The sequence below is a fragment of the Scatophagus argus genome, chromosome 8, assembly GCF_020382885.2.
Source record: "Scatophagus argus isolate fScaArg1 chromosome 8, fScaArg1.pri, whole genome shotgun sequence".
NCBI classification, from domain to species: Eukaryota; Metazoa; Chordata; class Actinopteri; family Scatophagidae; genus Scatophagus; species Scatophagus argus.
In genome coordinates this window covers 18586726-18613960 of record NC_058500.1, presented here as the reverse complement: position 1 = coordinate 18613960, position 27235 = coordinate 18586726, and the positions used below count along the sequence as shown (strand labels likewise).

At 39.2% G+C, this 27235-nt stretch overlaps 1 protein-coding gene and 1 long non-coding RNA gene across 2 annotated transcripts in view; both read right to left on the bottom strand.

Moving 5' to 3' along the window:
- nphp4 (nephronophthisis 4) overlaps positions 1-27235 on the bottom strand; it is a 148937-nt gene that overhangs the window by 58128 nt on the left and 63574 nt on the right. Inside the window, exons 10-13 of the mRNA XM_046397509.1 lie at positions 18882-19100; positions 18253-18391; positions 14531-14583; positions 2873-3010 (exon numbers count right to left, since the gene is read on the bottom strand). Of these exons, the coding sequence (XP_046253465.1) occupies positions 2873-3010; positions 14531-14583; positions 18253-18391; positions 18882-19100 (549 nt within the window). The remainder of the gene's footprint in view (positions 1-2872; positions 3011-14530; positions 14584-18252; positions 18392-18881; positions 19101-27235) is intronic.
- On the bottom strand, positions 6411-9760 carry LOC124063650. The gene is made up of 2 exons (XR_006844131.1): positions 7112-9760; positions 6411-6580 (listed from the first exon to the last, which is right to left on the bottom strand). It is a non-coding gene; the product is annotated as an uncharacterized LOC124063650 (long non-coding RNA).

The window sequence follows — 27235 nt, the reverse complement described above, 5'->3', positions numbered from 1 at the left end:
AAAAAAAATCATTGGACATTTAAAGGTAAATTCTAAAACTACTTCAAAGAATTTTATTACTTTACTTACATTATTATTACATATAAATGTGCTATAAATTGTGAATAATCTACAAATCTATATGCTGCAATGTTTTGGGAATGCTGCCAAGAAGTAAGAACATTTAAGGTTTAATATAGATCTATAGGTACTTTTTACACTATGGGTTATCCCAACTAAATGATGAGAAGATTCAAAACCATTCCTATTTGACTTGTACGTGTGTGACATTTCATGGTATGACTGAAATTTAACCTTACATAAAGGATGTTCTTAACTTCTGACTACAGCATCTTTATACAGACCTATGAAATAAATAAATTATTCTGACAGTTCCACAGCATGACCCAGTCAGTCTTTCATAACCAAATTGAATTGTGCCTTTTTTAGACATATTGTGTGTCTGATTATATTGTTATCTCCACTAAGCCTGATCCACAGTTCCTGGATTATTCTGCAATATGATTCATAGCTTAAGCTATATGGATTTTGAGCATGAAATATTGGAAAAACCCATTAAAGCTACTGCTGTCTAGTTAGAATATGAGCAAAGTATTGAGGCGTATATGCAGGTGGACTGGGCAGGATGGCTCTGATGTTGCACTGCAATCCATTATTTTAATAAATTGAAAGAATGATGAAAACTTAATGTAGACATGCAGACAGGGAAATGGATGAATAAGATAATGATTTACTGTATATACATGGAATGTTCCACATTATCTGTTCAAACGCTACAAACTACTAAGATTGAATTACAGCTACTGTGACCATAACTAGATCCCTCCAAATGTAGTTTGTGGGCTGAATCAAAATGTCCAGACATCCCTGCACTAAGAGTTGCTGTCAATGGCAGCTCCTAAAAGGTAAGCACCCCCGTGGGCAGGATCCAGTACAGATCATGAACCTGAACCTGCTGTCTGTGCTAGAAGAGGGAACAAGAGCCAAACTAATAACTCCATGTACACATGAACCACATTTTTCTTATTAGTTTTTGCGATTCTTATCACACTGATGTATGTTCAAGATAGATTTGAATTAATTATTTGTTGCTATAAAAAGGGGGTGAAAACTCATGACTGACAGCTGAGTGCTGCTAGCGATTGGGTCAGACGGGTGTATAAGCAGGAACTCCATCCAGCAGTCAGTACTGCACATACTCTGGCTCCAAATGATGTCATCAGCCCAACATGGCAGCGCTCGTATCAGTGATATTTTGGCTTCAATTTGTACAGTAGGAAGTGAAGACACGTCACTCCTTTATACCTTTATATATTTCAGGTCTTATAAAGCAAGATTTACCCAAACGGGAAACTGATATGTTAGTTGCTATATATTTCCCAAAGTCAAAGTTTTGTCTATAGCTGTAATTTCGTGTGGCATGAAGATGAACAAAAAAGATCACTGGTACAGTTAAGAGAGAGACACTCTCTTAACTGACGCAAATGGAAAGGAAAGGAAAGACTTCACAAATACTACTCAAACACAAGCAATATTTTCTTGCAGTGATGTACATCTATAACACATTTCACATGAGAGGGTGCATGCCTAATTTGATAAAAAAAGATTCAGGATTAATCCCTGGATTACAACATTATGATTTCCTCCCCATTTCACAAGATTTGAAGAAGAACTGTTTCTACTGTGCAGCATGAATATTCTGAAATATATGCATCTTTTTTGGGTGAGAATGATGTAAATTAGCAAAGGCAAAGTGACTTTCACAAAGTGAGTGCCTGCAAGCAAAGACATAACTGGGAATAACAGATTACGCTATTCAGAGCTATTAAAATCAGCACAGTATAGACTGACTTTTTCATTTCTGCTATCACCTGGCTATAATGATAGGACTTTCTTCAGATGTAAAAAATTTCTTAATAAGTACAGCCAGTCAGATATTTTCTCAGATATTATTTCGATTATCATTTTTACGCTTCTTCACTCACTGGGATCTATGTAGTCAGGCAGACAGAGCTGGGTTTAAAAAGCAAGCTACTGACTGTTCACATTGGTTTTGAGCTCCTTGGAGTTCTATGGTGTGGTTTGATGAGGTGGTGGTTCATAGAAAAGTCCACAAAATTATTTTAAATTACATCGAAACCTACTGTATTTCACATAGGTGTGCACTTACAAACTTCTGCTGTGACAGTGACACAGGAAATGCATTACATTTCAAAATGGGAATTGACATAGAAAAGAGGCAGCTAAATGTGAAAAAATGGTAAATCATTATTCAAAGTGTTCCTGGACAAGGCAGATTAAACATATTTTTCCAGAGGGCAAAATGCAAGGTGATACAGGATACTGGATACCTTAAGAAAATTGGAGTAGCCTTTGTAGAAAGATTTGAAAAGCCAAGTAAAAGAATAATGTTTCTTTTGATTATAAAGATGAAAAGGAGCAGCTCCAGCACCTCCAGCAGCTCCACAGACAAAAAGTGTGCAGGGCTGAAGTTCAGTTTACAGGTTTCTTGTGTGTGTGTGTGTGTGTGTGTGTGTGTGTGTGTGTGTGTGTGTGTGTGTGTGTGTGTGTCCATGGGTATGAGGCTGAGAGCATGAGTGCTGTAAAGGTGAGTGCGTCTTTGAACTCTGAGTGTGTTTCTGCATATCTTCGGGGATGAATAAAGGCTTACCATGTTGTGTGTTGCTGTGTTGAATGTGCACCTTGTGTATAAAGTCATCTACAGTTCCATTTTGCTTAATGCTGATGCGTTGTCCTCAGTATGTACGTGTATCAGTACTGTGTATGTACGAGTCTTTGTGTGTACGTGTGTGTGTGTGTGTATGTGAGTGTGGTGTCTAAGCGTGAGAGTGTACGGGGGTGGAAATCTTACGACATGTGACAGCTGGTGGGCCGATGCCAATGGGGAAGGATGGAGCAGAGAAGGAAACGACTGTTGCCACGGCAACGCAGAGCTGGAGTGGCTGATGGTCGGGTAGCGTGAAGTAGCTGCCAGCTGAGACAGTGAGAGCTGCGAAGAAACAATGCAAATCATTCGCTGTTATTATTATGATTATGAACAACAGGGCTCAGGAATATACTTCATGGCAGAGAGACACATGTGTCATCTCAGATGACAACAAGAGACCATTACACTACTTTGGCACTTATAAGCCCTTCTAACTCCACCCGCTTCTCCACCCACGTTACTTCAACACTGTCATCCCCCAGCAGGTTGAATTCAAAACTGTTTGTCTGCTCTGTTCTTTCTTCTGAGGACTTTTGACTGGAAACTACAGCGCACGTAGCTACTAATTTGAGAGTTGCTGTTGGCACTTGTCTTAAGGGCTGCACAAAGCAGCATGGCCACTCCACTTGTACTACGTAAACAAACATAAACCTTAAAATAAGGTTAATATGATCCAGCAGGTAGTGCAATGCTACAGCCACTGGATGTACAGTTCAGGACACTGGTATAATGTACCCTCAGTACATTCATAGTTGCCACTTAAGTTTACCTGCAGAGAAAAAGTTTTTTGAGATATGAAAGGCGACATTTGAACAAGTGCCCCAAATCGACACAACTAAGTCAGGTGACATTGTGGAGAGAAAAAAGTCCTTAAAAGGAGGAGATCATGATGAAATGGTTGGACCAACCAAACAGCAGACTTAAACATCTTACAGCACTGTTGCCTTCCCATTTCAGAGAGGCACTCTTTTTTTATTTTATTGGCTTTACTGATATGGCTTTCAACCATGTGTTTATGACAACGAAGATCCTGTAACATTAACAATACTGTTATATTCCAAACCTTAGTTAAAGTACATCAAAAACAGATTTTTCCCAACAGTGATTTGCAGCACAGACAAATTATCTTGTCCTACCAACAGGGGCGTCAGATGTTCTGTGTCATTTTATAGAGCACAGACAAACTGTAATTAGTTGTTTAATTGGGAGGAGCTGTTGAGACTTTAATTTAAAACAAGTATATATTAGAGACAACATTCAATCCAAATTTTCCTTGGGTCATAAACATATTTATTTTATATTTTACGAAGTAGCTTCCATGTTTTATGAACTTCTCCCATTTTAATTAGCCGCAGATGGTGTTCATTGCAAATGTAAACTCAACACTTCCTTTATGTTTACTTGCTGTTTTCACTCCTTTCATTATGCTCCGGGTTGCTCATTTTTTCACTGAAACTGTTTTCACTATTTTCATTTACAAATTCTACTTTGACTTTCTTTTGAACGCAAACACTTGACATTAAAAGCCTATAGAGAGGGAAACATTATAGCCTTTGAGCTGCTAGAAAGTCTGTGTTGAGCCTCACCGATGGCAGCTTAACGCCAGTTGAAGAAGGAATTGAAATAATTAATGAAAGAAAACTGTTTCTGTTAAAAAGATGAAACTCAGAGCAGGGGAGTGGTGAATATGATAGAATTAGTGCTGTACATTATAAGTTACAGTACAATTAGTCCCACCTTCCCTAAATAATTACCGAGGCTTTGGTAACAACTGGCCTAATATTTCAACACCAGCCATTACTTAGACCTGCATTTGAGAACTTACGGTCAACCCATGGGACAACCCATCGGAGGTTGAAACACATTTGTAACTATTAGGGCTAAGAAATAATTTAACAGTACTGACATGGTTTCAAGGTACATCACACACACATGAAACATATTTGTATTCAACTTTCTATTATTTACCATTAGATTCTGCATGCATTTGCCATATTTCAATACCCTTACTACACAATAAAAAAAAATGTTTTTTTTTTATTATTACTGTGACACTTCAATCACAAGCCATATTTACTACTTGCTAAGTTTTGTTAGCAACTAATACAAGCATGCATTGCAGATATAAAAGGAAGCAAAGACTGCAAGCTATTTTAGGTTCAACTCAAACTGCACTGCTATATACACACATGGTATGCCTCCCTCTCTCCAACAATCAAGAAACTCACCCTCCCACTTTGGAAGTCTATTTAAGCCGCCCGGCATCAGTACTGCCGCCTGTTCTTTTCAGCTCCATCACCACCCCAGCATCCACGTCTGGCTGGGGGGTTAAGATCACTCATCACTCCCCAGTTTTCATGTAAACATATCTGCAGGGCGTGATGAGGTCAGAATCTTGACACCAAACACATTCTATCTTTATGCAACTACAAGCCGTAATAATGTCCTCAAAATTTTTCTGTTAATTCTGTTTGTTAAAATATGAGACACTTGCTTTTCCAAAACAAAAATCTGTGCCAAATGTATATCCTGATAAAAACACTGCACTGTAAATGCTATTGATATGCCACATTCTTTGGTTAATGTGTCAGCTTAATGTGTCTAAGCTCATCTCAGGTTTCTTTACCTGCTCTGTATACATAAATCCAGTCGTATCGTCATGTATTATCATCTAATTGCTTTGGCAACATGTTAGCCTAATGATCACAATCACAAGGAAATTTTAAGAAATTTCCTATATGAATTCCTCTCACCTAAGCTCACCTCACCATTTTCTGCTACTTATCTAGTTTAGATTAGCAGAGGCAGCAAATTAAGTAGAAGAGCTTAGGCATCCTTACCCAGGCCACCTCTCGACCCTCCTGGGGAATCCTAAGGCATTTCCCAGGCTCAACATCTTATATTATACCTCTGGCATGAGTCTGCCCAGAGGTTTCCTCCTAAAAGGATGTCCACAGGGAAGCGTCTAGGAGCCTAGGCATATCTCTTCACTTTCTGTGCAAAAGGGCAGGAATTTTACTCTAAGTTCAAACAAGATATTGGAGCTCTTAACTTTGTCCCTAAGCGTGAGCCCAGACATCTTCTGAAAGGAATGTTCTTTGGCCTTTTGATCATAGGAATGTTTAATTTGAACTAATGAACATGGCTAACCAAATATATATTCTCAACTGCAATATTTTGCTGCAAATGAGTGACAGGTGATGATGAGTACTATGTGGATACAATTCCTAAGATTAGTCAAATCCTTTAGGTAAAAGTGCTACCAATGAAACCAAATTAAGTTCTTCAAAAAGGCTTGATCTAAGGCACCTCACTAGAGGGAAAAGGATAGTCTTATCTGCTGCAGCCCACTTTATTATTTAGGCAATGCTAACCACTGGAAACTGAAGACATAAAACACACTATTTCCACTGCAATAGATTATTTATATGAAATACTGGCAGGATCCATATGGAGTTAGATGTTAGATCAATCAGCAATAAAAGAATAGTTTGATTATTTTAAATTTGACTGATAAGAGTTTATCCTGTTAAGTAAAAGATAAGTAAAGCTACAATGTAAGGAAAAAAAATCCCAGTATCACTGACCATTCTGGGGCCAGTATTCCTCAATGTGTCTGTCAGTTGGTCTAATTGCATTATTGAATGCGAACAACTGGCTCTCTGGGTGTCAAGTTTTGGTGTTTTTTTTTTTTCTTCTTTTTATTTGATCCCTCAGTTAATGCTCCACTTGAAAGAGCTTGGTCACGCAAGGAACAACTCTTGACAAGGATTTCCCCTTTTTATGTTTTATTGAACTTTGTTTTGTTGATGAAGGGGTCATTCAGTCATTCAATAGCAGCAGGTTGAAAACCTTGAACACAAGAATAACAAGACATTGCGTTATTTCAAGTTTAACAAACACAAAATCATTAAAATGTAAAATAAAAATCCATGCAGTAAGTACTATTACTAATTACAACTCTTTGAATGCACCAAACTAGCAATGCCTTAGCATTAAGTCAGCATGTGCTAACAAACCTTTAAGATTTAACCTTAATCACTTATAAACAAATACATTTTTTTTCAATATTTAACTCAAGCAAATGAGTAACTCCAGTGACAAAACAAAAGCAAAATTCAAGTAAAGCATCAGCTTTGCTGCTCCAAACAATTGAATAGGCTTGAGCCATTAAAACTGCTTTGTCAAACTTAAAGTGCAGACTACAAACTACTGTAGGCAAACAACAAATTAAGTGGAAATAATCAACTGAAAGTCACTACCATTAAACAAACTAAGTCAGATGCCCAATGAGGCCAAACATTTTGCATGTGCACATGTTGAGCACAAGTCCATCCATTCCACAACAACAGGTGAGTAATTTAAGAAAGTCACATCTCCTACCAGTTGCGTTTGACGGTGAACTGAGGGATTTTAGTTTTCTTGGTTTGGTTTGTTTCTTTAAGCTTTTGCTCTCCACAAACTTTCCTCCTTTGTCTCCCACAGCATGTGTTGAACTGATGGTTAAGATGGCCGTCTAACAGGAAGTTCCTCCTCTTGACAGGAAGTGGTTGGAGTGCTTTGCTGGTGTTGTTGAACTGATTGACTGCCCCCTGTAGGTCCGGCTGAAGACTTGTTTTGTTTGCAAAGTGAATGAAAGGTTTTTGATGTTTTGGTTGTGCTTTTTTGTCAGTTGGCGTGACACTGGGAGACAATAAAGATACTGCATTGAACCATATTGAGCAGTAACACATTATTTCCCGTGGACCTTAAAATAGATCAAACACTCCCATTCACTCCAGACCGCTTTGTCCATATCAAACACAGGCAAGAAGTAATCACAACATGTAGACATTAGGTGCTTCTGTGACACACATCACGTACCTCATGGTAAGCCACTAGCATGCTGTGCGCTAGCGTAAGGAAAATATTGAGTGAGTGACTACACTGTTGCCATGAGTTGAAGAAACACCAGGGAGAGATATGACTTTCTTTGAGCTGAGGTAACTTGAATATGTTGTTTAGCAGCAGTGCTTACGGTGCTACCCATGGCAACATAGATAGCTGAGAAAATGGACACCAATTTTCCTCTTGAAGTAGCTTTAAGGTTTGAAAACTCATCTCATGCCACCCTGTCTGACAACATCATATATATTCTATGTCAGCCAAAGCTCCGCTGGAGATATATGATGTTTACTCTGGGTGAAATACTTAAACAGAAGACTCCACATTTTTGATGGCTGAACCATTCCATCAAATGGAAATCTTCTAGATGCCTTGGGAGTCATTTTATGCACATTTCACCCAAATTTACCCTGACAATTTGGTCTGCTTGGAAACCTTGTAATATGCAATGAACGTGAGAAGCTCTGTTGTTGTGAGCAATGTTTAGCTGCACAGTCTGAGCCTGTAATGACGGACCCGCTGACAGGTAAGTTAAGTTGATTATGCTGACCCCATCGCTTGTACTAGAAGTAGCCATTTCTCAATAGGCAGGGTGGGTCACCACGTAAGAAAAGTTGAAGTAAAAACACACAACTAACACTGCTTTCATATGCCATATTATGTCATAGGAAGTATGTTTGCAATTTTCCCTCCTCTGAAAATGGAACCTGAAATCTAAAAATGTTATCTGCAAGACGTTTCACACTGGGGGCCTTCCTGTCAGGAGGTGGTATGTTCTCTGTAACTTCCTCTAGGTGCTTCACACCCCAAAGGACTTTCTTGTTACAACTGCTATGACAGTTCAAATAACCAAATTTACAGGTTCCTTAACAAATATGTTTTTATGCTATATATGCATAAAGGGAAATATCCGTTGAATGATTTAAACAAGAAAACAAATATCCGCCTTGAACAGAATTATTTTTGTGTAATGCCAAATATCTGACCCATCTCCCCATGAAATTACAAAACAAATATCCCGTTGTGATGGAATCCATCATAACTAACTCAGTTTCATCTGAACACAGATGATGTTCACCCTCAACAACATTTTCCATTCTGTTTCTCGTCAGGAAGATTGTTTTTGGGTGGAGTATCATTTTAAAAGGAATAGTACACGCTAAGTGTAATTGGAATAGAGATTTTAAACCGAAGTATTTTGCTCCCTTACATGAGGTTTCAAGGTGGATATTCAACTGAAACTCCGGGCCACTCCACAGTTAGTGCGTTTGCAAACACTGCATTACTGTAGATGTAGGCGCAATCTCAAAGTGAGCTGTTTTGTGTCTTTTGCAATTGGTCAAAATGTCCTAACAATTCAAAATGTCAGGGCTGGTGGGCTGTCACAAGTCAGTCCTCACAAGTTCGCTAAGCCATATCACATTTTACACGCACACATGTGATCTCATGTTGAGTCACCACGTTCTGCACACAGAGGGTGTGAAAGACACCATACTCACTCTGCATGTGAGGATCTCACACATACACACACACACCAAGAGAATACGCAGAGAAAGGCAATTAGTAGTGGCATTGCTGTGGCTGCCAATGTTCTGAACTCAGCCTGTTTGCCCTGACAGCCAAACTGATCATCTGTTCATATTCTGGCTTCATGGGACCTGCATGTGTGTTTGTGTATGTGTGAATGTGTTTAAAGCATCATGTCTCTACATGTACTGTATAGGCTTAAATCATGGTTTTGCTTTCCGTGGATGAGGTGTGTTTTAGTGTGTGTGTGAAAAAAACTTCATGAATGTTCATTTGGCTGTTTCCTGATGACCAGTATGTGCGTGTATGAGGGGGAGACACTGCGACATGGCGTCAACAAAAAAGCGAGAAACAGATGTGGTTTAAAAGGGAGGGGGATTAAGAGGAAGAACCTGCAAAAAGACAAATGGATTACTGGAACAAAACACTGAGAACAAAGAGAACACAAAAAAGGAAGACATTAGAGATGCATATGAAAGGGGAAGTACTCACCAAAGTGTAAACAGTGGGGGCTGGATTTGAGTAATCATGAGTGATAATTGCATCTGTGAGTGTGACGAGTGAAAATAGAAAGTGAGGATGTGCAGGACAGAGTGAAATGTTACAAGACTGACATGAAGAACAGTGCGATTAATCTCTAATGAACAGTAAGAAACTGCAAAAAAAAAAAAAAGTATAAAAAATATTCTTTTTGCCGAGTTGTATTTTTGGATTCTCAATGGCTCCAAAGCATGTCATTTTCGAATCTCTTGGATTTAATATTAGTTAACCTAAAGTTTAGTTGGCCTGAAAATTAAATCTGTGACACTTTCCACAAAAACTAAACAAACACTTCAAAAAGTCAATACAATTTTTTTTCCAGGTGGAAAAGGTGTATGGCAGGAAAATCACGACCCTCTTTATGTTTGCATTCAAGATCAAATTGAATTGGGTATTACGGTCTTTCATGTTACACAACTTGCACCTATTTGTCTTGTAAAGTTATCTCAGTGTTCCAAATGATCTGGCAGCCTTTAAATACAATATTTTATTCATTAACAGCTAATCTGCTTTAACCTCACAAATAGAAGTTCAACACAATCGACTGAAAAAAAAAATCCATCCCTACCAAATTAAAGTTAGGCAGTATATTGATGTGATGACTCCCCTTCAATAATCATGAGGGCAGTAGTAAGAGGATGAACTGTGCTGTCCCAGGTATGATTATCATAAGGCAAATCCATTAACATAAATCCATTGTAATTTCTGAGAAAACAATTTGAGCTTTGTTTAACACAAGAATCGATCTTTAAAAGTTTGCGTCAATACTATATATATATCGCTTACGATTTACTTGATGAAAATCAGTTTCTACTACATGGTTCTAATTAAATTTACCCTTTCTCTTTCTAGGGCTCAGGCAGAAACAGAGTCTCAGAAATCATAAATCCTATTGTTTCAAAAAGAAATCTGATACCAGGATAAGGCGCTCACTACCACCGTGAGAAAGAGCTGCAAAAATTAGGTCTGACTGAGCCACTACCAGCTGCCAAACAGCCCTCTGCCAGCAACAAACTGAAACATGGCCTCACCTCTAGCCCACGGACTACAAGTCCACCTGGGCCAACAGAACATGAGCACGACCCTGAAACATGACCACAGCCCTATGTGGGAAATCATCATCAACACAGGCAAACAAACTCAGCTGTTCTCCCAAATGTTGGCTATAAATACCACAGGATCCTTAGCATTCTGCACGACAGCAAGCCGAGTGTCAAGGATCAATAATTTATGCGAGCAAGAGAAAGTTGTCAGATTCAACAATGCCTACAGACAAAGCGAGAGCATAAGGCTTGTTTACAGAGTCATTTCAGAGAAGGATGCCATTGATTAATCAGCACTCGACAGTCCTGTTGAAAAGGAGAGAAAAAAATTTGTTGAACAGGCAAAATCATTTTGGGACTGAAGCGAGTGTATTTTTAAAACAGTATCTTTGAAAGCGTATGAGACACAGAGATAGGGAGAGACAGAATCTGTATTTGTGAATTTTGCAGCAACACCAGAGTCGTGATGGATTGTAGGGTGACTGCCAAGAGCAGTGGCATGACTTCACGGAGTGTTTTCTGTTTCATTTCGTTACAGAATGCTCGATGGCCATCAGAAAGATATCCGATGGCCAGAGCACTAATAACTGCTCTTTTGCCCCCTTGTTTGCCATGAATATGTGCATAAAGAAAAACGTCTTGGAAATTTACTGCAAACTTAAGGCTGCTTTAATTGATTGTTTTTGGCGCTTGAGAGCAGTGCAACAACCTGCTATGCAGCACATACATTACATACTTTATGTTATAGTAACATAGTTATTATGGCGTTATTGTGACGTGTTTGCTAGCAAATTTTTGTCTTTTTATACAATCAGCAGCCATGGAGCAACATTAGCATGCATCTGCAGTTGCGTAGATACCCAGCAAATACTAGTCAGTAAGACTTTGTATAGACTGCAGGCAAATTGTATTTGTTTCTCAAATTAGATCATTAAAATAGATTAAGTCAGTGATTAAGTCAGATTTGTATGTCCAGACATTAACAACCTATCTACACCAGCTGCTGTGGTAACAACGTAAGTATCAGTAGCTATGCACCGTGGTGGTGCAGTTTCCAACGTTGACGCATGAAAAGGACACAAGAAGGATAAGAGCAGTGTTTCCAATAATGTAAAAGTAGCTTTATAAAATATACTCTTGCTCAATTTTTTACCTACGGTCTAAACTAGCCTGACCAGATCAGTAGCTTACATTGAGTAATGTTAACAGCTACTGTGAAAACAAGAAATGAGTCAGTTTATCAGACTTCATTTTATGCATATGGTTTCTATTCCACTCACGTAACGATGATGTCTTTGAATTATGTTAGCTTATTCAACATGTGGCCTCAGTGGCTGCTGTTCTTTCAAAGTCTACATACTCTTTCTTTAGGCAACAGAAAATATGATATACTGGTAAGCCTGAACTAATATGCACTGGAAACGTTTGTGGGATCATTAAGGATACTGAACTAAAAACACAGAGCGGAAATAACACACATTCATTTTAAACCACCATCTTCTGGAGTCATCCCCTAAGAGCTGCCCGGTATGACCACAGTCGTCTCTTGTTACCCACTGAGAAATGCCCACTTGCAGACTTCCACCGCCCTCTCTGCTTAATCAAAATGAAGGTCGATTTGTAGAGTTCATGGGTGCAGCACTCCCACAGCTCCCAGCCCCTGTTGGTTCAATTTAAAATAAGTCGACAACGCAGACTGTGCCTCATTTTGGCCTAGAGAGCTAACCCTGAAACTGAGCTGATCTCTCTCCTCCTCCGCTCTGTGGCACTGTGTTATTGTGTATGTGTGTGTGTGTGTGTGTTTCTCCGGCCTCATCCTGAGAGCAAGCAGCATCCATCACAACTCCCAGTCTCTACTAGCACTTCCACTCAAGCTGAGGGATGATGGTAACGCCCTGTAGCTTACTCATCCAGGACAAACACACACACAAAATACACATGTAGCAACACACACTGTTGCTATATGTTACATATGGTGGATGCGCACTATCTTTCTAAGAAGGAGACACGAGTCATCGTCGCCCACGTCAGATATGATGGATGCATGATCATGGTGCAGCTGAATTTATGATTGTAGAACTGATCAGTATATCACTCGTCTGCTGGGAGCCTGTAATATACACAGATGCTAATGTGACATTTAATTTGATTTGATGCAACTACAGCGTTATCATCATCAGTATTGCTTCTATTTCCTAGATTTCTGTGGTGATTTAAATGTTACATGCTTGGCACAGAGAGATATTTCACTTTCTTTAAGCAAAAATATTTTTAACAGACACACATCCACACACTTCTTTTCCAAGCCAGTTGCATATTATATTCAATAACAGGAGTTTTTGATATCCCCAATCTTTCTGGAATATCAGCCTAATAAAGCCTGAAAAATACTACTAAACAACCTTACAGTGCTGTTGAGAAATTTGGGGTACATCATGTATTTTTCTTACATTTTTTGAAGATCTTTCAGGCCTGACCTGCAATATCTGTTGACAAACTAGACACATGAATGTGGGGAGTCAAGATTTATGATCTTTGTCAAAACGAGCACAGAAGGGGAGCTGCATCCACTTTGAGGGAACTGCTACAGGGGTTTCCTGATTCTGTCACCCAGCCAGGAATCACTCCAGGTTCGCTGTTAAGTGGAATCCATTTATATAATCACCTTTTGACTAGGACAGACAAGAGCCGGATAGCATTTGAACACTCAAATTTTATTTTCATAATGCTTCTTTACTCAGGGGTAAAGAAGAAGAAAATACGAATATTTCCTTACCGCATCATGAACAAAGAAAAAAAAACAGACCTTCTGTGTGCAAAACGTGCAGCATGTGTGATTTTTCTTTCTATAGCTGATCTGTATAGCAGTTCTTAAAATTCAATAGATGAGACAAGCAGTGTGAAATTAAGTTTATATTGTTAAACTTACACTGGAACTTTCTTCGGATACCTACTTTACACTGTAAATTATTCACATTTTTTAATTTACACCTGAATGAGGTGGGATTTGCAGCTTTGCTACATCATGTATACGCTCCCTAAGGCCCTTCTGAAACTACTCTGAATACATTACTTCTACAGGCCTGTACTGAGAGTAGCTCTATTGATCAAGTGAAATTTGATTCTTGCTTTTATACGCAGGTATAAAAATCTATTCATTTGTCAATACAATGAAAGAAAATTCTGTCAAATATCCTTCAAAGGTTATCAAACACAAAAATGTCTTCTAAACAAAGTTTTTAAATTAAAATTACATGAAACATATTTTCATATGAAGCTCGTTGTGCTTGATAAATAACTAAAAGCTCTGCTAATAAATACTTATTTAAGATTGACTACAGATTAAATGACAATGTATAATCTGAAACAGACTGCTCCTTATGATGAATACACAGAAAATAATCAGCTCTACCTATCTTTTAGCCTCTTTTAGCTCTGCTCTCAACAACCTTGTTTCTAGAGGGAGCAGGAAGCTTTCTAAGCTAAAAAGTTTTGATAAACGCACTGCGCAACACTTGCTTAGCTCAAGACAGCAGACAAAGTTAGTAACGAGTAGGCAACTGCTTTTCCACCAGAAGAAAAGACATTACAAGATGATAGTATGTCAGATGTTGTATGTTCGGCTTGTTCTGCTAACCCACTGAAAGAAGGACTTGTTTTTGAGAAAAATGTGAGCACAACAAGTAGCTAAAATGCTTGCAGTGTAGACTTGTTTTTAGAGAAAAAGCTGAAATGTCAGATAAAAACAAAGTTTTAGGGCTTAGGTCTTAGTCATTTGTTAATTTTAGCAGGTGACAAGGTGTCTTACCCCAGGGCCTTGAGGAGATTCTGGTGGAGAGGCTGGTGGAACATATTTTTGACCTAAAAAACACAAGCAAAACAAAAGAAGATAAAGATAAAAACAAAAACTGACTCCACCTTGTAAAGTATAAACAGTACCTGTAACAGTATGGAATACTGAAGTATGAAGTTTATCCTTTCCATGCATTGTTTTTGTTATTACCCTTGGATGTGTAATAATGAATTTAAATGTGTGTAAAGCTCTGTGTGCCTGAAAGCAATGTCATTTTTATAGTGTGATTATGAGGATATGGGACAGGTTATGCAGGTTAAATATCACCTTTTCAGATTGCTTTGCGGCATCCTGACATATAAAGACTATACTGTAACAATGAGAACTGAATGACTTCTGCACAGTAAATAAACTACAATGAAGACTGGGTCACCACCACTACTAGTAGCAGATTTATCCACTTTCACACAAATCAGAAGGCAGAGTTCAATTTTGAAGTGACACTCAGTTTAAAGTTTAACAACACTTCCTGATATTTTTGGTTGGCAGCCATTGTAATACTGAAATGGAATACTTTCCAACATCTCGTTTTCGTCCTCTCCCACTCATTCTCGCTCCCCGTGCTTGACTAGCCATTTGGAAATTGCTTCAGTTGCCTGGGGTGCCTTACTGTACCTCCCATCTGTTCAGACTATATGCACACAGACTGGACACTGTGCAGTACTGGCTGACTCTCTGGCACAAATGTAGCAACCACACCAGCCTCCCCAGCAGCCATTTTGTTTTGAGGGCATTCCGTTTCCACACTGTTTTACGTCCTAAGCCAGTAGCAAATGTGTTTCACCTCATTAGTTGGACATTAGTTTATCCATGATCCATGAGAAGCCTTCTCCACAGCGAAGCAAACTAGCAAATGAGAGCCAGATACACACCCCTATATGTGCACAAGACACTGGGGACTGAAGAGGAATACATTAAAATATGTAAATATGATGCGTCATCAAAACTCATTAATGAGCATCTGTGTTAAAACAGCAAGGTCTCCTTCATTTTACTCATCTCAGCTTATCGTCAGAAGCTGTGAGTGATGTGTGATGGTCATGTAAACAGCCATCCTTTTAACAAGACGTCATGTCAGTGTGAATCATGAATAACTTAATGGTTCATTCTGAAAACGCGGGATTGGCTAACTGTCTTTCTAACATGTTGAAAGGTTGAGAACCGCAAATTTGAATTTCACATTCGTCTAAATAAGCAATCTGCAAAGGGAAGCAGCAACCTCACAGGCATGCCTGTGCGCCCACACACATACACAATCTTTGGAAAACAAAGTCAAGGATGATTAAGGCCCTGAAATCAAAGAATGACAGCAATTCATGATATCATTCTCCATTGAACACTAGCCCAAATCATTCAGGTTTCTTGGGCGATCCTCTGAGGACACTTGAGCACTGATTAAATGTCATTAATAGACTCTGCCAAAAGCCTTTTCTTACGCACCCATCGAGTAGGCCCTGATCAACGCTATTCTTCTTTCCCAAGATAAGTTAACAGCATCATTAGTGGGGAAATCATCGAGTATACGACCAGGGTCCACTCAAGCTCTTTCTGCTGTCACTGGGATTGAGTGGCTGTGTGTAGTGTTTACTGCACTTTTAATCAATTCACCAAGAGACACAGAGCAAATAACCAGTTTGGGTTTCAATAAGGCTACATTCACACTGCAAGCCTTGAGATGCAGACAGTGGCAGATCATTTATCTTTGGCTGTGTGCAGGATGTGGCATATTTAATCAGAACTTTGTTTCAGTGGGAGGCCTCTTTAAAGCTTGGGGTTCAGAAGTTATTTTTGGAGGGATATTGTGGAACGGTCATGCTTAACTGGGAACGACGGAATAAAAAAGCGTCTATTAAAGAAATTCAGCAGTGTAAACTGATAACCCCCCCTTAAAAAATGGGAAAAAAACAGGGACTTGCTTCAGGTTTATTTTCACATTCTTAATCTCTGCACTTATAGAAAGCACTACAAAAATATTTTTCAAATGCATGCTGAAGCTACTCTGTCACAATAATTTCATTTATATGTGAAAACAGTATTTCATTGCCACTGGGAGTCATGTAATAGAGTCTTAACAGGTATTTTTAGACATTTGATGTTTTTTGAGCACAACAACTAAAAAGTTGACTGAGGTTTGGAGGAGTTTGAGACAAAGCAGGATTTTGACATTAGCTGGAAGAGTAAAATGCGAAATCCTCTTTAATCAAAATTTTACGAGGCTTTTTATTTTTTTCAATCACAAATCCTTAAACAAGATTTCCTTCAGACATCTGTATCTGGACAGACTTGTGGCTTTTCAACATGAGATTCCAACATTAACCAGTGATTCACATGTTAAAAGATGAATAAGTAATCGCTCAAAATGGACAGTTTAGCGAATAACTGTGAATCTGGGGGGTGTTAAAACTGAACAATCATGCATTACATTAGAACCTTATCTGAGAATATGTGCAAATCGTGATTTAAGTGCTCAATTTAAAGCAAAATCTGTGTTTAAATAATACTGAACCTCTTGCCAGAAAAAAAGATTTTAATTAGGGATAAAAACAAAACAAAACTGATAAGTTATGGGCTGAGACCTGACTCACTGTGTTAGTACTATTGCACACCCATCAAGTACTCAAGTATAATTTGAGACAACCTAAAAAATAGCTTTTAAAGATTTCAGGTATGCACAATTTCAGGTATGCACGATTTTTACAGTTTAGCCCTTTACTCAAGGGCTAAGATATAGTAATCAAAGGTGGATGATTTAATATCCCATAATTATCATGCATTTTTAATAGGTTTGGCCAGGTTTACCAGTGATAACACTCTACTCACCAAAAAACTGCTGAAATCTGTAAACAGTCACAGTAGCAGCTTGTATTTAGTCATTAAAACTTAAAGGTTGGACACAGACATTTTGACCTGATGGTGGTGCTACAAGATAAATCTGGGGATTACCAAAGTGAACATTCTGAGGGGAAAATGAATGCATGCATCACATTTCAGGTAGAAGACATTTCACTCGAAACCACAAACATCATCTTCAAGTTGCACTTGAGGAAGTCTGGGAACAATGGGAATATCTGTACAAAATGTGCCAATTTGTCTTGTAGATGTTGAGATTTTCCACTCAATTAATGAAAATTTAGCTGATGACCAAGGTAATTGGGATTCGTACCCTGGACACCATGACTATTTGCATCAAGTTCCCCTTTTACAGCAGACATAAGCATAAGGACACAAAATGAGGCTTGTGCGAGATCAAGAAGCCTTAATGGACCGCCAAAGTCTTCTCCCAGCACTTTGAGTTTATCCTTTTATTCCCCTAACACCACAATCATGAAGCGTGCTAATCATGCAGAGAGCAGGTGGTGCAATTGAGATAACACTGCAGAGGTTAAGGGCTGCACTATATGCAGAGGATAGACTAGTTTAACGCTTGCAGCTTAGAACTTTGATTGATTACACCTGGGTGTTGCTGCACACTTAAGATGCACCCCTCAAAACAATTTGGGGAAACAGAGCATACAGCTTCTGGTGCAACAAACCTTTGTCGGAGAGAAAAAAAATGTGGGTTCTTTTAAAGCAGTAAAGAGAAACTCACTTTTTCATATTACCTTGCTCCTACCTCCTCCTTTCAAGTAATTAATATGTGCTGAAAAAGCTATTATGGATTACATGATTATATTTACCCCGTGAAGGTGATGAAGGTGATCTTCTCTGAAGTGAAACATTCTCCTGCTTTACCCTCAGAGATGCTTTTGGGCTGAGTGCCTTCTTCTCCAAACCGGACGACAGCCGAAACTTTATCGTATCCTTCGCCTCTGACACCTCCATGAGAGGAGAAAGTTTACAACATTTCAGTTCCACAAAAAATGTTTTGGAATGAACAATTCAGATTCGGTAGGGAAAGAAACAGGAGATAAGATAGCAGCCAGAAGGAGCTTCGTGGCAGTGATTTAGTTATTTTAAAATACCTCAACTGAGTGAAAATTCACAGTAAAAGTGTGAACGACAATGTCATGACAACATTTACACTTTTGAAATTTTTGAAACTGTCACTAAAAAGATGTGACTCGCAGACAAAAGTGTGTGGCAAAGTGTGTGATGATTTACAGTGCAGGGCTTTAAAGGATGATGCGACCTTGTACATGTACTGTATAATACAAATATCTTAATGCCAAAAAACAATCTAGATAATGTTTGTCTTTAGGGATACATATGTACATAACATAACGTATATAAGTACTGAGATCAGCACCTTGTCTTTACACCTTTAAACACATTATTTACATTTTGTTCCTCTGTGCTGCTGTGATACCTGAGCTGTGCCTGGAGCTGAGAGTGGTGCAGGGTTCTGAGGTTTGGCAGATGTCTGAGTGCTGTAGACCATGACTCCATGAGGGTTTGGCTTTGCACCTCCTTGCAGAACAAACTGTATCTCTTCCCCCTTCCAGTCAGCTGGCTCCTGGAAGGGGCACCAAATCCCCCAACGAAGGCATTGCAAGAATGCTGCTCGGGATGTGGAGGTGGCAGACAGCTGTGTGATGGAAAAGGACACCACCTTAGAGGACATTCAAAAATTGACATGATGCTTTAATGACATTTTTTTTAAAACAAACCAAGCAGTAACAAGAACGATCTTAGAGCAGTCTGTTCAATGCACACGTACACCACTGTATATACAGACCTTGTTACATGTTTTCTTTTCACACACAAACAAAAAAAAAAAAAACATGTCCAACCCACAGAGCAGCAGCAAGAGCTCTGATTGTCCAGCTGATACTGTATGTGTTGGCAGGAGTCATTTGTGGTGTCAGTGGCACATTCTTGGTGTCATATCTGTGATAACCTCATACTGAGTAATCCTCTGGCTTTTTCCCCTTTCCAGGTTGCCTGCAGGTATGGATGGGTGAAGCCATCTGACCTGATGTCTTGCACCTGGGTAGGCTGAGAAGGCACCCACAGTAAGTAGTAAATGCAGTACTTTATGATCTGTCCTGTTCTGTTTATGTTCTGTAAGTGCTGTTAAAGTAAGAAATCAGTAATCCAACTTCTGTATTTAATGAAGCATCATTTGATCCAAACATTCTGAACTGCTCTCAAAAGAGTTTGTCACAATTGCCTGGGTGAAGAAAATAATATTTAGTATCTTTATCCTCAAACTCTAGTTGAGTATACTGCTGGATGCAGATTTGAGATACAACAGTTTATGGTCTGTCCTGAGATCTGGCATTGGTCCCCAGGTGCTGTATGATGGCTGCCCACTGCTCCTCAGGGATGGGTTAAATGTAGAGAACAATATTGTATTTAGTATGATAAATAAAGCTTCTTGTTTAAATTAACCACGCATGGTCTCCTTCTTTGTCTGCTTCAATGAGCCTTGCCTTTTATACACCAGAAACCCTAAAAATGCTAATTCATTTGCTGCAGGGTAGGTTTGAGAAGTGTCTAGAGTTTTTTTTTTTTTTTTTTTTTTGCAATGATTCTGAGTCTTTAGTGGATTTTATTTTAAGTGTTGTAATCACCCACAAAAGAGCAAACTACAAACTTTCTAAAGCCTTGCAAGCTTACAGAGATTGCTTGCTATTTAGAAGAAAAGATGGAAACCTGGTTGCCATGCAGCATCAGAGAGTCTAATGGCAGCTGCTCACAACAAAGCACATCAGCAGTTTGCAGTCTAATGAAAAACTACTATTAGACAGTTAATCAGTACTCACTGTATTTCTAGGGTTTAGTCAGACATTGTACAGTCATATATTACTGGTGTAAAAACTGAAATATCAATCAATTATCTAAAACATTAAGGTACTAAATTTACCATTTAAAGCAATAAGAAAATAGGCCAACTTCACTACAAAGTTTTGAATCAAATGTATGTATCACCACAACTGATAATTCTGTACAGTCAAGGCATTATGGGTCTAATACATACAGTTTAGGAGCAGCTTTGTTGTCCATGAACATGATTTACAATCACTCCTATCGCAACTCTACTCCAGCCATCCCGGGAAAAGTAATCATCCACAAGGGACTCTGAGGTTCTGGTGAATCGATTAATAAGCTGGTCAGCTCCAGACAATTGTAATCAATCATAGGTAGGACAGTACAGAATACAAAAGAAGCCTGCTAGTCCACATTGTTTCAAGACAAAGTGGAGCATATAATGGTTCACTCAATGCTTACAATTCCCCTGAGCACAGCTTGTACATGTAATACTGTAATCCAACACTATAGGTCATCATTCATGTAGGCATCGTCTTTATTCTAAATGTCATGTGGAGTCCATTAGGTGGTATTATGGAAAACAGAAACTGTCTGCAGTAGTTGTCAAGCAGATTATTCAAAAGGAGATGTTCTATAAGTGCTGTTAAAGCACAACATCATTAATTTAACTTCTCTGTGTTACATTCTAAACTGCTCTTAAAAGGGTTTGTCACAACTGTCCTTTTTGATAAGGAGCAATACTTCTGTGCCGAGAGAAGTAGAACCTTTTTTCCCATAACTCCAATCTGTTACAGCTGCCATTGTCCTCAGAACCACCTGTTCTTCCAGGATTGCAGCTGAGAGGATAGTGGTCAAAAAAAAAATGGATAAAAATAGATTTCAAGGAAGTTCCATTAGGAGTATAGGATATGATAAAAACAATGTTATTTTTTTTTATTGATTCATTCATTCAATTTCCACCTGCCACCACAGCTCTAGAAACTGAAGTGCGGCATCACTGTAGAGATGACTACATGGGTGAAACAGGTACAATACTGGAAAAGAAAGTGAACACTGGATGAACTACACCGGCTGTCAACATTAGAATTGCTGTGACTGACTAATACACAGTGATTGGTGCATTCACAGCTGTGTGGCCAAGTCAGTCATATTCATACATGTTAATTTGGTGGGTACCTCTCTCAGGAATATCTTTGTCACTGCTTTCATTCATTGAGAGTTCAACTAAACTTGTTCTAACAAATCTAACTACGTAAATATTTGCTATAAATGTTCAATTCCTTGCCATGTTTAGCAGTTAGGGGTAGATGTGAAGGGCGAAGCACTTTTCTACCTTAATAGACAAAAGGTTTCACCCATTCACACACTCGCAAAACAATCGCAGTGCAGCTGCCATTCAAGGTGCTGGCCTGACTATGAGGAGCAATTCGATGAAACCAGACAGGGTTATTTTCAATGGGGGGAAAAAAGGGTAATTTCAAAATGGCCCAATCCAAAAACCAGGCTTCATATGCTTGTTTTGTGATGGATGGTTAAATATACTTGGTTACAGCGAAGGAATAAATGGGGTTTGGAATAAAATACATCTTTGGTAAGATTATGGAAAATTATTAGTCATACCACTGTGGACTGTTGGTAGAAAACCCTGACATGAGCAGTTATCTTTGGTGTTAAAGTTACACTGATTGTTGACCTTCCATCCACCAGGTCTTACTCCATAAGAGCTTTTGTAGCTCTCTGACAAGATCAGGTGCCTTTACCTCTGACAGATAGTCAGTCCTTAGTCACACAGCCACAAAAGGTCCTTATCAGGAAAACAAAAACACAGATAATCTGCTGCCATTGTTTTTCGAGTGAGGGTATTTTCAAAATGTCAGAATACTGTGCAATATGCAAAGTAACCTTGCTGTCCACCTCGCTTGCTAACAAAGCCTAAAGTCAAGTGTTCAGATAGGTTAATGGAGTTGACATTTTGAATGCTACAACTAATAGTGCATTGCAGCAGGGACTAAGAGTGCTAAAGGTGTAAAGATTAAAGACATGTCAGCTAAACCCACACATATTAGAAACCTGTATGGCTGCCATTTTCATGGCCATTATTTGGAAATGGCTGTCCAACTTGTCCAACACCTTTAAAGATGTATACAGATTGCTAAGGATGCTGCCAGTATCTGACAGAAGGTGTCAAACAGGAGACTACCTGGTACTATCATTAAATGTCTGTTATGTCTGTCTAAAAGGACCTCTTCAAAGCTTCACCCATTTCAACACCCATTTCAAACAGCCCCAGATGCAGATCAATACTCCATTCATCTGGAGAAGGAGTTTGTTTCAGACTATAATTTTACCCCCAAGTAGCACAGACATTAACAGCTATTTCTTTGAATTGTAACTCCAGCTATATATGTAGGCCATAAAACAGAGAGCTGTATATCCCCCCTTGATGCATTGACTGTTTTTCCATCTCATGGGGTTAAATTAATAAGATACTTTATATGAAACATTCAATCAAACAAGTCTGTTTTCAAAGTGATGATTTTGTAAAAGTGATCCAACTACAGAAAGATTATTTTATGGCACATAGAGTAGCCAGTAAAGGCTGTGAGGCAATTTATCTAATGTGTCTTTCTCTTTTTTCTTCCAAGCACTCTCTGTCTCTAACATGTCTGTGCTCCAACACAACACAAGAGAAAGAACAAAATGAGTGCCTAACACACGACCCAACACTCACTTTTTCTATTATTCAATGAATATATTCGGGTGCAGAGATGATTCGGGAACAGAAATGCTGGCTGAGCTGAGAATGAGAGAGACAAAGGACGAATCAGGGGCCTCTTCTACAGGGACGCCTACAGCCTAGGAAAAAGCTTTTATCTGCCCGGCACTCTATGCTTATCACACACTTTCAGTCTTCCAATCGTAGGAAGCTAAGAATGAATCTATGTTCAAAACTGCACTGGGAAAATGCAAGAGAGGGTAAAAAGGAAAAGAAGAGACTCAACATGTTCACGTCAACTACATATACTATACTGCCAAAAGCATTCACTCAAACATCCAAATAGCTGAATTCAGGTGTTCCAATGACTTCCATGGCCACAGGTGTATAAAATCAAGCACCCAGGCATGCAGACTGCTTCTACAAACATGTGTGAAAGAATGGGCCGCTCTCAGGAGCTCACTGAATTCCAGCGTGGTACTGTGATAGGATGCCACGTGTGCAACAAGTCCAGTTGTGAAATTTCCTCACTACTGTCAGTGGTATTATAACAAAGTGGAAGTGATTGGGTATAACAGCAACTCAGCAACTCACAAAGTGGTAAGCCACGTAAAATGACAGAGCGGGGATGCTGATTCACATAGTGCGCAGAGGTTACCAACTTTCTGCAGAGTCAATCGCTACAGACCTCCAAACTTCATGTGGCCTTCAGATTAGCTCAAGAACAGCGCGTAGAGAATGGAATGGGTTCCCATGGCCGAGCAGCTGCATCCAAGCCATACATCACCAAGTGCAATGCAATGCGTTGGATGCAGTGGTGTAAAGCACACCAACACTGGACTCTAGAGCAGTGGAGTCTGGGTTTGGTGGTTGCCAGGAGAGCAGTACTTGTCTGACTGCATTGTACCAAATGTGAAGTTTGGTGGAGGGGGGATTGTGGTGTGGGGTTGCTTTTCAGGAGCTGAGCTTGGCCCCTTAGTTCCAGTGAAAGGAACTCTGAATGCTTCAGCATACCAAGAGATTTTTGACAATTCCAAAATCTGCAACAAAGAAAGTTGCTCCCAACTTTGTGGGAACAGTTTGGGGATGGCCCCTTCCTGTTCCAACATGGCTGTGCACCAGTGCACAAAGCAAGGTCCATAAAGACATGGGTGAGCGAGTTTGGTGTGGAAGAACTTAACTGGCCTGCACAGAGTCCTGACCTCAATCTGATAGAACACCTTTGGGATGAATTAGAGTGAAGACTGCAAGCCAGTTCTTGTCATCCAACATCAGTGTCTCACCTCACAAATGTGCTTCTGGAAGAATGGTCAAAAATTCCCATAAACACACTCCTAAATCTTATGTAAAGCCTTCCCAGAAAAGGTGAACCTGTTACAGCTGCAAAGGATGGGCCGACGTCATATTAAACCCTATGGATTAAGAATGGGATGTCACTTATCTTCATATGCGTATAAAGGCAGGTGAGTGAATACTTTTGGCAATATAGTGTAGCTGCAGAAACATGTGAAGTGAACATCCATAGCTGGGATTAAACATGTAGTAAACTTGACAGTCAAAATGAAGGACCTTTGAAAAAAATATAATTTTTATGATCACTACAATGGCAATAAACCATCCACAGCACAAAGTAAGAATTCCCTTTGAGACGCAAAGCTGGTGGCAACATGAATTACTATTAGGATTTCAGTGCAGTGGTTTTAAAGTGCTTCGGAAAGGGGTGATCTACATATGAACTGCATAAAGCGCTGACAGCTTGGGCTTTCAAACAATAGGATTGAGGGGATCTCAGAGAGACTCTTTAGTTGTGGTTTGAGTAAACAAACAGGGATAATAGTTTCATTTAAAGCCAGGCAGAAAATTCACACTCTGCATGTAATCCTTGTACACAAACACTCCACAACATTCGGAGGCACGCAGGAGCTTAAGAACAAAAATATGCAATTCCTTGATCATATGACAGTGGAGATCAATGCTACATCAACATGTAAGTGGAGGCGGTTTTATGGCATTGTAGTAAGGATACGGTGCTGTAGGTGGTAGTTAGCTAATGTATGCATGTGTTGAAGGCCTCCAGTGAGAAGAGAGTTGCCTAGAGGGTAAGACACATCGACTCACTCTAAGCACCACAGTAACTCAGTGAATCCTAATCAATTGCAAAGTCTGCTGGTGACAGCAAAGAGACATCAAATCAATGATATTATATTTCAGTAGAAATAAACTATGGCTTTTTATGCTTGCACTGTTTTTGGGCAGGAAACGTTTCAATTAATCAGAGAATTTGCCATTTGAATTAAAAGTTGCTTTTAGAAGAGTTTGTTGTGGTCCTTATGTTGGACAAGGCAGAATGATCAATAGCCAATTTCCCTAAAGTGTGATTACACTGTTGATTTGAGTGTTAAAGGCTATATGTACAATAAAAGTCATTAACTTTCATTCAGAGAGCAACCAAGCACTTGTTCCAAAAGTGCACTTGGAGGAAAAAACAGAAACAGTAGCCTGAGGCAAAAACAAGGAAGCAGCAAAGTTTTTCATAAAGTTGAACTGAAAACAATAACAGGCAATGTCACTGCACACATAATTGCTCCAACAGGCAAAGCATTTTCTAAAGGAAGAATCCATCAACCTTGTTTAGAAGTGTAAAATATAATGCTGCAGCATCTCCTGACAAATAAAAAGTGTGTGTACTAATGGGTGGAACCAAAGATCTCATGTCTGTAACCTGGAGGAAGAGAGGGAATTATCGAGATCAATCATCTTTTTGTGGGACACTGTGGACACGTAAAAATTAGGAAATGAAATTTTTTTTAAGTTCACAGACGCATTCTGCACGTCAAAGACATCTGAGATGCTGTTTCCCAGAAAATGAGAAGAACTGGAGGTAGAGACACAACCAGTCCAATTCACTACTAATCGATGAATAAAAGCCTGAAAGGCCTCTCCTTATATATAAAAACAAAAACAACAGTAATTTTAGAAACAGCTGCCAATTCAGGGCTGAATTACTATACTCATGTAAATTGTACTATTATGTCCAAACGTTTTTTTTTTAAAAAAAGCCAGGTTTTGTCTCTTAAAGCTGAGATGAAGCAGCTTGCAAGAACACAGTTTTGGAGATGCTCAAAGAAAGTGGCAAGACATTCAGCAGCACAGAGTTTTCTAGAATACAGCAGGAATTAATCCTAAATTAGGGGGATGTGGGCACTGATGGGAGACAGAGTCTGACAGTTATTACTATTACCTCAGTCTGTTGGGCTGTTCAAGTCATTATTTCAGCCAAGACCCTGTGACAAGCACCGGCCCACAGCTCACACTACTTATTCTCCACTATGAGATGCCCTGGAGGAGGTGAGGGGAACATGCACCAAGATCATTAACTTAAGAGCACTAAAGCACTCATATTTTCATCCATCTGCACAAGTAGTCCAAATGAACCCAGCAGGCTATTCTGCTCTGTTCAGCTCACCAAGGCCAAGCAGGGCTTGCAAAGAATTGCGCTCAGTCTCAGATCTAGCCTTCGTTGACAGCAGAACTTCAAGGAGATGTTCATGAAAGACATACTCATTGCTCAGGCCAATTTGCTGGGAATGTGCTCGTTTCTTTATTCTTTTTTTTTTTTTTTTTTTTTTTTTTTATTAAAAAACTGGATCCTGTATCCTCACAGAAGATGCACACAGCTATGATGGAAAATCTGTAAATGTAATGGACAAATCACTGAATCTTTAGTTCAGGATTTAATAGAAAGAGAAGTACATGAAATGATTGTCTCAGGTACTTGATAACTACCCCCAGATGAAAATTTAAATAACCTGAAGATAATGATAATTTGAAAGCCGACAAATCACTTGCTTAATTGATAGCAAGTGCACACTATACAGCAACAACTGTCCGCAATAATAACATCTACTAATAAGTTATCTACGCAGTCTCAAATTCCAATCAAACTTGGGTGGACGGGGGGGCAACACGCAAATTTTTTCCTGCCAGTCCAGGGTGAATCGAACCAGCGACCCTCCGGCCACAGCTGGCCCCTTTACCACATTGATGTACACTACACTCCAAAATTTGGATTTTTGCGTCTGTACTACTGTAGCTGTAATTTGCATTTTGAAACAATGGACAACTAAAACTTTATTTGTTACAGCTGCTTGGTCCTCAAATGACTCCAAAATGGAACTAATCACTTTATGCCGCTGCTGTGTTTAATGAAAATCACTCAAGTCCGGGCAGAA